The following is a 12577-nucleotide window of genomic DNA, read 5'->3' as shown; positions in this document are numbered from 1 at the left end:
CTAAAAAATTCATTGCCCTATTATCAGTTTGTGATGAGCTTCTCTGAAACATGGTAGGTTGGTCCTTGGACAACAAAGAATCCATCATTGGGTTCAAAGTCTTTCTATCTTCAGAGACCCAAGCCACAGCTTGCACTCCACTGGCATGGCCTTCAAAAACCAAGTGTCACTGAGCCTCAACATAACAATATATCAGACTAAGTCCTACAGTATTATGGAGTGCCTCTTTATACCCTAAAGAATTCTGGAAGAGATTGGGGGGGGGGGAGGTGTTAAAGAAGAAAATGCATTTTTTTGGTGCAAAAATAACTATTCCAGAGTTCTGTCCTAACAGAAGATAAACCTCCCTCCTAGCCTGAGGTGCTTCTAAAGAAACCTGACTTAACTGTGAATTTCTGAAGGAAAAATCCAGGAATAACTGGCTCCTGTTGACATGCTCCCCTAGTTAGGCACCAGAAATGTTGATCATTGCAGTTCTCTGTTCCATTTCTTCTGAGGTTCCTATTACTACTATTAATATAAGGGAGGTGAGAGGGGAAATGTTTTTCCTCTCTTTTCTCAGCAGGAGTAGGATCAGCTACTAACCTTCTCAGTCCCTTTCACCACAGAACTTTTTTTTTTTTTTTTTAATAAATACAAATCTGAAGCTTGCCTCCTTGAGAGAATGAGGGGAGTAGGACTTTAAAGCAAGTGGGGGCAGCTAGGTGGCTCAGGAGATAGAGTCAGGCTTGAAATCAGGAAGACCTGGGTTCAAATCTGACTCAAGACACTTCCACGCTGTGTGACCCTGGGCAAGTCACCCAACTCCAACTGCCTAGGCCTTACCACTCTCTTGCCTTAGAAATGATATTTAGTATTGATTCTAAAACTGAAGGCAAAGGTTAAAAAGAAAAGAAAGAGGGCTGGGGAAGACTCTTTAAAAGAATGAAAAACCCAGCATTAAATGAAAGGAAATATGGAAGGGGGACAGGGAGAGAAGAGCAGAAGGAAAATGCAAAGAGAAAAGTGAATAATAATAACAAAAAGTTTTTAAAAGCATCACTGAAAAATTTTCTCAGAAACTGGACTAGTGTTTCATTGCCCACAGCACCACTAGAAGAGAGGAGTCAAATTTCCTTTGTCATATCAGGGAACCTACTCCTCCCCTTTTTATTCAGAATTTAAACTCCAAATAGGTATTTCCATATATACAGTATAGCAGAAAGGAGGATTGTACATGCAACTGCAGATCTCTATTATTATTATTTCTTTGTTTCACCCATTTCCAAGAACAATTTTGGGAATGTGCACTTCATTCTACTTCAAATTTCATCAAATACAAAGCACAAGGAAGTCAGGGCACAGTTGAATTTTACTGAGTCCCTTTTTGAGCCATGCTTCTTGACATCAGAGACCAGAGTCTATAGACATTTCCTTCCTAAAAAGTCCAGAATCTTATTCATCACCAGCTTCTATTTGGTCTCTGCTTTTCATAGCTGCAAAAAAAGGAGTTGAAAGATGGAAAGGAATAAAATAAATAAGTAGAAGATGAAGAAGATAATCCATTTCTAAGAGAAATTCTGAAAGTTTTAGGAGCTCAAGCCACAGATTTAGATCATCCAATCTTGATCAAAAGGAGGCCCATCCAACTCTCAGTTTTATATGAACAGTCTTTCAAATGTAGTTTTCAAAAGTGTTTTCTGGAATGTCAGCCTAGTGTGCAGCAGCCAACAACCAGTGGCTTGGAGAATATTTCAGGACTTGACTTTTAGCAAAGAGGTTGAAATGAGAAGCTAAGCTCCAAGTAGCTGGCAGGGAAGGGAGCCCCTCTGCCTCAGAACTGGTTCAGATACAAAGTGAGAAGCAAGGGGCTTAAGGGTAAGGAGGTGTAAACATTAAGGGCTAGAGGTTTATTGAGTTCAATTTCAATGACAGAAGAACTGTGGGCAGAAATACTGGAAACCCAAGTTTAATTTGCTAAATCAAGCTGATTCTTTAGCATTAAGACCAGAAGCCAACTCTATTTACTGAGGAAGGGGTTAAGCTAAATCCATTAGAAGACATACTAAATTATTTCTAAAGTATCTTGGAAATAGATCTTTAATTTTGGAGGGGCTTGCCAAGTGTTCTGGAGTAACAATCTAATAAGGAGGCAGCCTATTATAGTGGGGAAGGTCAAAAGAGAGAAAGCAGCAGCAAGAAACAAAGGAGAAAAGGATAAATCTGGCCATTTCCTCCAGCTATGAGGAGCTTCAGCTATACACTAGGTAATTCTTAAAGAACTGCTTTAAAAGAAAATCGGTCCAAATAAGCAAAATAAGAACTTCTAATTCTAGGTTTGGGGTCAAGGGGCCAAGTCTTGCATGGATGTGACTCTAAACTATGAAGGCCCAGCACAAATCTGTAGGCTAACATGTTTATTCTATAACCAGGGATTAGTTTACTGCTAACGGCTATTCCTGAGGGTGCTAAAATAGTGTTAGTTAAGGGTAACAAAGTCATCTTAAGGGTTTTTTTAAAGCCCCCTTTAGGGGGAGTGGGGAGATCTTACTCAATTCAATCCAACACTCTTCTCAAGAGTACTGAACAGTTAAGTACTATTTATTGTCTCCTAGGACTACTTTGGTGCCATCATGTACTGGAAGAACTTTATCTCCAACTTTCACACTAACTGGCTAAATCTCTCCACTTTTTCCTTTAGATCTTGATCCAACAGCTACTACCATTACCTGTAATACTATTCCCTTGATTTTTTTCTGGAAGCAAAAACAGGCCACATCTCTGGAAGGGTCACTTCCATTCTCCTGGTCAGTGAGCCATGCTCCTCCTGTAGACTCTGAGTCATCTTGGAATCCTTATACAACTAGTCATCTAGTCTTACTTGACATTATCTTCAAAATGTTGTCATTTAAATCCATCTCTTTCTTACCATTTGTACTACCACCACCTGATATAGTCCCTAACTCATTCAGACAATGACAATAGCCTAAGTGGTCTCTTAGTCCTCCTCCTATCCTTTCACACCACTTATATACTAAGTTTAATGAACAGATCTGATCATATTATTTTACTATTTCAGGAACCTCAATAGCTTCTCAACGCCTACCAAATCAAGTCCAAACTCCACTGTCTCTTTATAACCTAGGTCCAACCTATATTTCTAATCTTAGCTTCTACTACTATCCTTAATTTCCTTTACATTATAGCAAAACTGCATTTCACACCTTCTAACCACATCCTCAACTTTATTACATCTGCTCAAGCTATTTCTGAGGCTTAGATTCCATTTTTCTCCAATTCATCTTTTTGGCATTCTATCCAATCTTCAAGGGCCATTTCAAAAAACTACTTCTTCCATGAAAACTTCCTGGAACTTCCAAGTCAGAAATGTTCTCTTCTCCATTTGATCCAGAAGAATTTTCAAGTTCTCTTATGCATCGACAATTTGTATTACACATCCTATCTCCACTACTCCACTGAAACCTTCTGGAGGGCATCAACTAGATTTTCTTTAATTCTGTATCTCTGGGGGCAGCTGCGTAGCTCAGTGGATTGAGAGCCAGGCCTAGAGACGGGAGGTCCTAGGTTAAAATCCGGCCTCAGACACTTCCCAGCTGTGTGACCCTGGGCAAGTCACTTGACCCTCATTGCCCACCCTTACCACTCTTCCACTTAGGAGCCAATAACAGAAGTTAAGGGTTTAAAAATGTAAAAAAATAAAAAAAAATAATTCTGTATCTCCTCAGTGCTGAGTACAAAAATTGACAAATGTTGCTTTTGAAAATCAATTTACATATTTTCAAGAGCATATAAACAATTTCCACGCTCAGGCAAATATGATCCACAAATTATGCACACTCATAACTAATGCTATAATGCCTATGAAACTGGCCACCATCTCAGAGACTTAAATTATATTCTCCTCTCTGCCAGCAATGTTTTGGTCGATAACCCAACACAGAGCTATTTCTGGCATAGGCTCATGCAACTATTTATGAAATAGTGTTAGCTTGCCAAAAGAAAACTATAAACTTTTGCCAAAGAACCTGAAAAGGTACTGAATTAACCATTTAGTGGCTAGACATATTGGGACTGAGGAAGTATGTTGTTGTTGTATTGGACATGGAAGGTCAGTTTTAAAAAGCACCGCGCTAAACCACAGAAGGAAAAGAAAACCATCTGCCACAGGCCAAACCTCCCTTGAATATCCCCTTTGGAAATCTAGGGGAATTACTAGTAAATGCAGAGAGCACCACCTACTGCACCATTCTGGACATGCAACATAAAAAGAATTAGTTCAAAACACCTGCAGGACTAATCCTGCTCACCTCAGAGATAGTAAGCCCAAGAGCATGCAATTAAGTCCTTAATTCAGTTAGATAAGATCCAAATTCTTTGTTCAATACTGGATTTTAAGATCTGAAAAAGCAAAATATTCTTTTTTCCCCTCTAAGAATAAATACCCCATTTCCACAATCTGGTTCTAGTTTGGAAATCCAAACCTGGCTCTCCCACTATTCTCTACATACCACATATTCCAGCCACATTAAATTATTTCCTGCTTCCCCAGCTTTATATCACAGGATGCAGAATGAGGATGTCACTAATTATCAAGTCAGAACCCTCAGAGAAGTAAAGTGATTTACCCAATCACCTAAGTCTAAGCAGAATAGCAAGGAAGCAAACTCAGATCCTTTAATTCCTAATTTAGTGTTCTTTCCCCTCTACAAAAGAGCCTCAGCTGTTCTCTAAACCAGTAATACCTTCTCTTCCATTGCCAGTGTTTGCTACTGACATCCTTAATGCCCCTATTTAAATAAATGCAACTTCTTCCTCTTCTAAGCTTTCTCAGATGCTTCTTCTTCTGCTCTTCATCCGAATTCACAACACAATTAGAGGCAAGGTGACATAACACAGTTATTAGATTTGAAATCAGGAAAATCAGAGTTTCTATTCAGATACTTGCTAGCTGGGTGACCTTGGACTAGTCAATTGAGGCTTAGTTTCCTCATTTGATAATGGGAATAATAGTCTTTTATAGTACCTACCCTCATTGGTGGTTGTGAGGCTTGGAATTAGTTAACATGGGCAAAGATTTTGCAGATTTTATATAAAAATAACATTTATATATAATATATAATAACAAATACAAATAAAAATAGTCACATTAGGTGTTATTATTATAACTTTCTACTTCTCTTCCACATTTGACATATTCCAAAACATGTATTTATATACATGTCTCAAGATGCTTACTTGTTCAAGGATGCTTTCTTGTTCAAGGGAAAGGCCTTGTCTTATATATCATGGAATCTGCCCTAACAAAAAGCACAGTGCAAATATTTGTCAAGTGTATGGTCCAATTTTAATATTCCATAGTAGGACAATTCTATCAAGGAGAAAACCAGACATCTAAATTCTCCTGCTCTCAGGAGTTACCTAAATTGGCTCTGGGCTAACAGTCACTGGAGTCCAAGGACTGCTTAGGCCAATATCCCAGCCATTCACCAAGACAAAAGGAGGCATCCCTTTAACTAGTTTTGACTCAAGTAGTTAATTTCCCCCTAAACATCCCTGATGCATTATGTGATATCAAGCCAAAACCGTAAGAAAACTTTTGGAGAAAAACAAGTGCCCTGTAACAAAAAACTATCCTCAAGGCCTAAGAATTCTCTTTGCTTAAAAAAGTACTAACATTTTTTTTCTTGATCTTCAGAGCAAGAGTGTATTACAAGTAAAAGAAATTCTTCAAAACAATCAAATCTATAATCATTCACTAAACTAGTTCCTCATTTGTGTTTTCAACAGTATGCAAAACTCTATTAAAGTTATGCAAAAGAATAATAGAATTTTTTTTTCTCCAGAAGGTAGAGGTATCCCTGAGAAATACTTCTCTGATCCTGCTTTTGACCAATAAACAGGAACTGTTTGCTAAAGCTGAAATAATGGGTGTCTTAGGGGCAGGGGTGGGGAGTGACCATTCTACCTTAAGAAGTATTATCAGATAAAGAAGAGGAGGAAAGTTTAGCTTAGTTGAAGAATCCTAGGTTTTGGGTGAGTGGTTTTCAAAGTGAAGAATAAAGGCTACATTAGAATCTTATTCCTCAAAATTTTTACATAGAAAATCAAACCAAAAGGAATGGGAAGTTCTTGAGAATCATGTTCTGATGACACAAATGATTCCAGTGAACAGCAAAAGGAAGAGCTATCCAAAGAGACTGATGTAGACACACAGAACGCATCAACTTAGATATTCAAAAGTTGGGCAAAGAAGATGAAAGTAAGGGCAGGTAAGGAACACTAGGTACTAAAACTAGTACAGATCTGTAAAGATGAGTATCAGAAACATGAAAGCTCAGAATGATGTGAGGTCAGAGATGAATTTGAAGGACAAAAAAAAAAAAAGAATAATAATTCTTGTTTATCTGAGGCCTAGCATGGTGCATTATCCTGATAAACCACAATCAACATTTATTACATTAAAATACAAGATTCAAATAGAGCCTACAATGAGTAAGGAAATTCAAAATGAGGGCTGAACATTTTTGTCATTAAAAGTCTGGGCTGAGAGAAAGTCACTAGGGCTTTAGGGTAAGCTCAGACTTGGCACAGAATCACAGAGTTGGGAAGGGACTTCAGAGGTTATCTAAGCCAACTGATACTGGAAAAAGATCTCCCACTGAAATACCCTAACAAATACTCCACTAGCCTTAGTCTTATACCTTGTTATGGAAATGGCATCACACCAGCTAGGTGGCACAATACACAGAGCACTAGGCCTAGAATCTGGAAGACTTAAAGAGTTCTTGCTCAGACATTCACTAGCTATAAAACCCATGGCAAGTTACTTAAATTCTATCAATCTCAGTTTCCTCAACTGTCAAATGGGGATGATAACAATAGCACCTATCTCCCAGGATTGCTGTGGGGATCTCAGGAATGAAATTTGTAAAGCATTTAGTGCAGAGTCTAACACATAAATGCTTGTTCTTCCATTCTTCCTTCCTTAGGATGTTCATTTCACTTTTGCCGAATTCTAAATCAAAGAAATATGATTTTGATAGCCAAAAGAAACTTTTCTTTACATCAAACCCAAATCTATCCTGCAACTTCCACCTCCAGTTTCTGATGCTATCCGCTAGAGCAGGGATGTCAAACTCAAAGAGAAAACCACATATAATAATCTTATCTATGTTATATTGTATTTTCTTTCATTCATTCATTCATTCATTCATTCATTCATTCATTCATTCATTCATTCATTCCCCAATTACATCTGAATCTGGTTCCCAGCAGACTGTGTGTTTGACCCTTGGCAGGAGAGCTAAATGGTACAAGTGCAAATCCTCTTAAACAATACAAGCCCTCCAAACACCTGAAGACAGCAATCCTTTCTTTTTCAGGTTAGCAATCCCAGGTACCTCAACTGGTCCGTGCAGGGCAGGGTTTTCAGTCTTCTCTCCCTCCTGGTCACCCTTTTAGACATATTTCAGTTTGTCAATGTCCTTTCTAAACCAAAACTATGATGTTTTAGAGAAGGAAATCAATGTCAAGGGAGAATGGACTTGTTCAAGATCATTCAGAGAATGTATGGCAGAGCCGTCGCTCTTCTTTCTCAGTTCCTTTCTCTCCTAAATTCTTCCCATCCTAACCAGGGCAATTTGAAAGACCCTTACTTTTGTCTTATACCTTTCCCCTACAAAGCCAATGAAACTTCTAGCTTAAGCCTAGTTGCCAGTGTCATATAAGTGATACACAAAGCTAGAAATTTCTGCCAATCCCAAAGATAACTGACCTAGAGAATGCCTGTCAGGGTAATGAAATGTTTCTAGAAAAAAAATCTAGATGACCCTAAGCTAATTCTCTGCATGAATTTATCTATGGAGAACTTTAGGAATTTTTGAAGTTACCAAAGAAAGCAGTTGCGATTTCTGGATTTTAGTAAAGGAGCACCTGTCCTTTGAGTTTAAAATATATTAAGTACTGATGATAAGAAGAGGACAAAGAACCAAAACCAGTTGGGTGTGCTGAGCCCAGTGAAAGCTAAAATAGAAAGTCCTGTCAGAGCAAGAGGGTGGCAGAAACAATGAACTGGATTATTAATTCTTGGCAGTCCTTCAGATAGAAGCCCTGGAAAAGTGGAGAAATTTTAAAAGGACTATTCACTTTTCCTGCCATTTGTTCTTCTCAAATTTTAAGAACCATCACCTCATTTTCTGAATGTTTGAGCATCAGTGATAGACACTCCTTATTTTAAGGGTATCTGGCTTTGTTAGGGTAAATACTCATTGCTATGTATTAGTAGGCAGTCTTCATAAATTACTGCAGCTAAAAATACATCTAGTAGTCAACATTCTGGCGATGAGTCCCTTTTACCTTGCCTTGTTATTAGACCACAGACCCACAAAAAGGCTTGTGCTCAAAGCCTTTTCACTTGAAATCCAGCCAGAATTTGCACTTTCCTGTTGCCCTAGCCTTTGAAAATCCTGGGAACACCTCTGAATCACAATGAGGCCCTGGAAGAGAGTTTTTGAATAAAGTTGCCAAGTGGAAAAGTTTGGTTTCTCTGCTACCAGAGTTGCTTCACTCAAAATATAGTCAAAGGCTAATTTGATAACAACAGTTCCAGAAGAGTACCCTCCCCCCCAACTACCATCATCTCAGGCATCCTTACCTTTCAGCAGGTCAGAGAGTGGCGGACCACAATCACCTGGAATCGTATAATCCCCTTTACCGATGTTTTCAAATAATTTATAGATGTTGTCCCCTTCGAAGGGGTAAAGACCTGTTGTAATGTTGTATCTTGAGTTGAAAGGAAAGAGAGGGAGAAAAACATGAGTTCACATTTCAGTATACTTTTTCACTGCCTTAGGATTTTCCAAAGGTTTTTAAAATTTTGTATGTTCTGGACCCCTCTAGTAGATCATGAACCCTTTTCCCTTTCTTGGAATAATGTTTTTAAATGCATAATATAAAACATAAAGGGTAACAAATCAAATATAATGAAATATAGTTAACAAAAAAATTCACAGATTCCAGATTAAGAAATTCTGTCCCCACTCATTTCTCTGGCACTTTTTCCAACCAAGTTACAACCTGTTCTACCTTATTATTACGCTACTCTTTACATGAATGGGTATGTGGTACAGTGGACAGCACAATAGACTTGGAGTCAGGAAAACCTGACTACCCTCAGACCTTGTCCGACCCTGGCAAGTCACTTAATTTCCTTCAGTCTCAGTTTTCTAATCTGTGAAATGGAGCCCTTACTTCCCAGATTTACTATAAGGATAAAATATTTGTAGAGCACATCGCAAACTTTAAAATGCTAAGTAAATGCTATTATTGTTCTTATTTTTATTGTCATCATCATCAGTCCTTGCCTTAACCAGGCCTACTCCTGCCTCTAATTCAGGCCCTCATTACTTCCCATCTATGGTTCCATGATCCCATTTGTTTGGCTAGTTCCCTCAATGAAACCAAACAAAATTCATTCTTGTTCTACCTATCCTTTACTGCTCTCAGTCATAGCCTCCTACGGTATACAGTCTGACCTATGTTATTACAATGAGGTCTTTTAACTGTTCATTCTCTAGGATCTGCCTCTCCCAACCCAAATTTAGACTGCCCTTATTAACCTTTCTAACACAACCTTATATGGTTCTAAGAGAACAATTCTATTCTACATAGCTTTAAGTGAACAATTCTTTCAGTGACTCCCCACAATCAACTAAAGGTTGAGATATTTAGCCTAGCATTCAAGGTCCTCGATAACTAACCATAAACCAACCTTTCACTCTTATCTCATATATTACTTCCCACCTCATTATGTGACAAACTATAGAAGTTGCAATTAAACCAAATATATCTAATATTTTCCCAACTCAATGTCTTTAAAATGTATATCCATCACCTTTACTCCACTCATACAGTTATGACCTTAGTTCAAGCTTTTATTTCCTCATACCCAAGCTATAACAACAGGTTGTTAGGAATCCCCAAGCTTCCTTCAAGGATCAGTTTATGTATCACCTCCTAAAAGGAGGTTAGTTATTAGAACTCTCTCCCTGCCTAAATGATCATATAGCCCATTATCTGTTTACATATTACTCTTCCAATGTGATTTTCTATCCAACTCATCTAGCACAAATTTATACAACGTAGATGCTAAATAAATATTTTTTGGATTGGATATTTGTTTTTCATGTCTCGAATGCTACCCTCAACCACCTGCTGAAATCTAGCCATTCATCAAAATTCAGTTAAGAGTGTCAGGTCTTCAATGTATGAAGCACTCTCTCATTCACCCTAAGTAAAATTAAATTTTTCACCAATCTAATCTCACAGCACTTGTATTTCTCTCTATGCATACACACACATGGAGAGGGGTGGGGAAGAAGGAGAGAGCTGGCTTATTCCACCCTTGTTATATTATAATTTCTAAGAGGGCAAGGATCATGTCTTATTCCTACACTAATTTCCCATTGTGCAAAGCACAGTACTTTGAAACCAAGTATCTACTAATTGTTGAAAGAATTCCTTAATGTTTTTAAGCCCTCAGGAATATACAGACACTGCTAGATGAGTTAACAAATATATTTTCCACTCTAAATTTAATCTACATTTGCTCCTTATAACTTTGCTTCTATCATATTATTTTTTTGGAGTCAGTTATAAGTAGTTTCTAGAAATGTCAACAGCAGCAAGGTGGCACAGTATAAAGCACTAGGCCTAGAGCCAGGAAGATCTGAATTCAAATTCAGCCTCAGAGTGACTCTGGGCAAATAATTTAACCTCTGTTTGCCTTAATCCCCTGGAGAAGGAAATGGCAAACCACTACAATATCATTGCCAAGAAAACTCAATGGACAGCATTGGTGTGCAGTGGTCCCTGGGATCACAGACATGACTAAACAAGAAGAAGAAATGTCACCAAATTCTCTCAGCCTACATACAACTTCAAGAAGTGGTAATGTTTACTATGGCTGAATTTTTTATTTTTTAATAAAAGACTTCAAGGACACAATCAATTCGGAAAGTAACATGCTAGTGTGGACAATTCCCTTAGGTATAGTGGAAAAAAGAACAAGATTTAGCAGCAGAGGACACGGATGTGACCTTAAGAAAGTTACTCCCATCCGTGCAGAATGAGGGATTACTTCTAAGGTTCCTTCTGGCTCCAAATCTGTGTTCCTCTGACCCCTTACTTCGCACCCTACCACCTTATTTGATTCTTTAATCTAGCCCTTTGACTAATGAACCCAGAATTCCCAGTTATCACAGTTTAACAAGTTGCACCTTATTTACTTGACTGTTACTATATGAGTGACAAAGCAGCCAAGTTTTTCAGGGCTACAGATATATTAAATAACAAGAGACGTGTGTGTTGTCTTGATAAGCTTGAGTAGTAGCTGGTTTAGTTCTGTTGGGTATGAAATATATTGATAAAGCTACTTTAATCATTTTATTTGTACCAGCTGGGGATGAGAAAGGCAAATGAGGGCACTCTTAAAAGACTGTCTCAGGCTTTAAGGCCCAATTGCATAGCCAGAATTCTATAAACAAGTCGTAAACTGGACACCTTCCAATTCAATTAGTTGTGCCTGAGAAAGAAATGGGAAGCAGTTAATATATAGGCCTGACTTTGTATAGACACTCTTGAATATAACACCCTACAACAGGGTCCTGTCCCTTAATAGGCTAAATCCCACCTTTCCTTCAAATCTGCTGGGTTAATAATTTAGGCAAGTAAGTCCCTTCACTTCTTCTGGGACTCAATTTGGCCTGTAAAATAAGACAGTTGGATTTGATTTCCAAAAGTCCATCTTCTCTATATTCAAAAGGCACTTTTAACATAGCATTTTGAATCTCTAGCTCCTAAGAGTACAGGAGGTCCCCCAGGGTACTCTGAAAGATTCCATCTAATTTGACCTCCGAGGTCAAAAGGTGAGAGGTAAGACTTGCCTTTCAATTGTCCTCCCAGCCTCTCCTCAAGCCTCCCTCCTCTTTTTCCCATCCAAAACAGCACGACAGGTTCATGGACTCAACCTCCAAGATGAAAGGGCTCTGCAAAGGGCATATGATTCACCCTCTCACTCCGTGCAAAAAGCCCCTTTACAACATTCTTTTTTTTTTTTTTTTTTTTAACCCTTACCTTCCGTCTTGGAGTCAATACTGTGTATTGGCTCCAAAGCAGAAGAGTGGTAAGGGTAGGCAATGGGAGTTAAGTGGCTTGCCCAGAGTCACACAGCTGAGTGCCAGATTTGAACCTAGGCCTGGCTCACAATCCACTGAACCACCCAGCTGCCCCCTCCTTTACAACATTCTTGATGGACTGTCATCAAGCTCCTATCTGAACACTTCTGCTATTAGGGTGATGGGAACTTAAGTCACTTACAGTGTGACCCCAGCTGACCAAATGTCCACTTTAAAGCCTGAAAAGGTGTCTAAGCCATTGGCTATTTCTGGTGGCTGGAATGCTGGTGACCCTTGGCTCGTTCTGCACGTATCATCTTCTGCAAAAGGATGCAATGCCTATACCAAAAAATATTAAAAAAAAAAAAAAAGACAAATTAACAGGGCTCTATTATACCATGTTT

At 38.5% G+C, this 12577-nt stretch overlaps 1 protein-coding gene across 1 annotated transcript in view; it reads right to left on the bottom strand.

The window, feature by feature from the left end:
- STK11 (serine/threonine kinase 11) overlaps positions 1-12577 on the bottom strand; it is a 135309-nt gene that overhangs the window by 32751 nt on the left and 89981 nt on the right. The window contains exons 5-6 of the mRNA XM_044671722.1: positions 12376-12512; positions 8654-8781 (exon numbers count right to left, since the gene is read on the bottom strand). Of these exons, the coding sequence (XP_044527657.1) occupies positions 8654-8781; positions 12376-12512 (265 nt within the window). The remainder of the gene's footprint in view (positions 1-8653; positions 8782-12375; positions 12513-12577) is intronic.

This window comes from Gracilinanus agilis, chromosome 1 (genome assembly GCF_016433145.1).
Source record: "Gracilinanus agilis isolate LMUSP501 chromosome 1, AgileGrace, whole genome shotgun sequence".
Classification (NCBI taxonomy): Eukaryota; Metazoa; Chordata; class Mammalia; order Didelphimorphia; family Didelphidae; genus Gracilinanus; species Gracilinanus agilis.
Note: the sequence above shows the minus strand (reverse complement) of the source record. Positions and strands in the feature narration are given on the sequence as shown.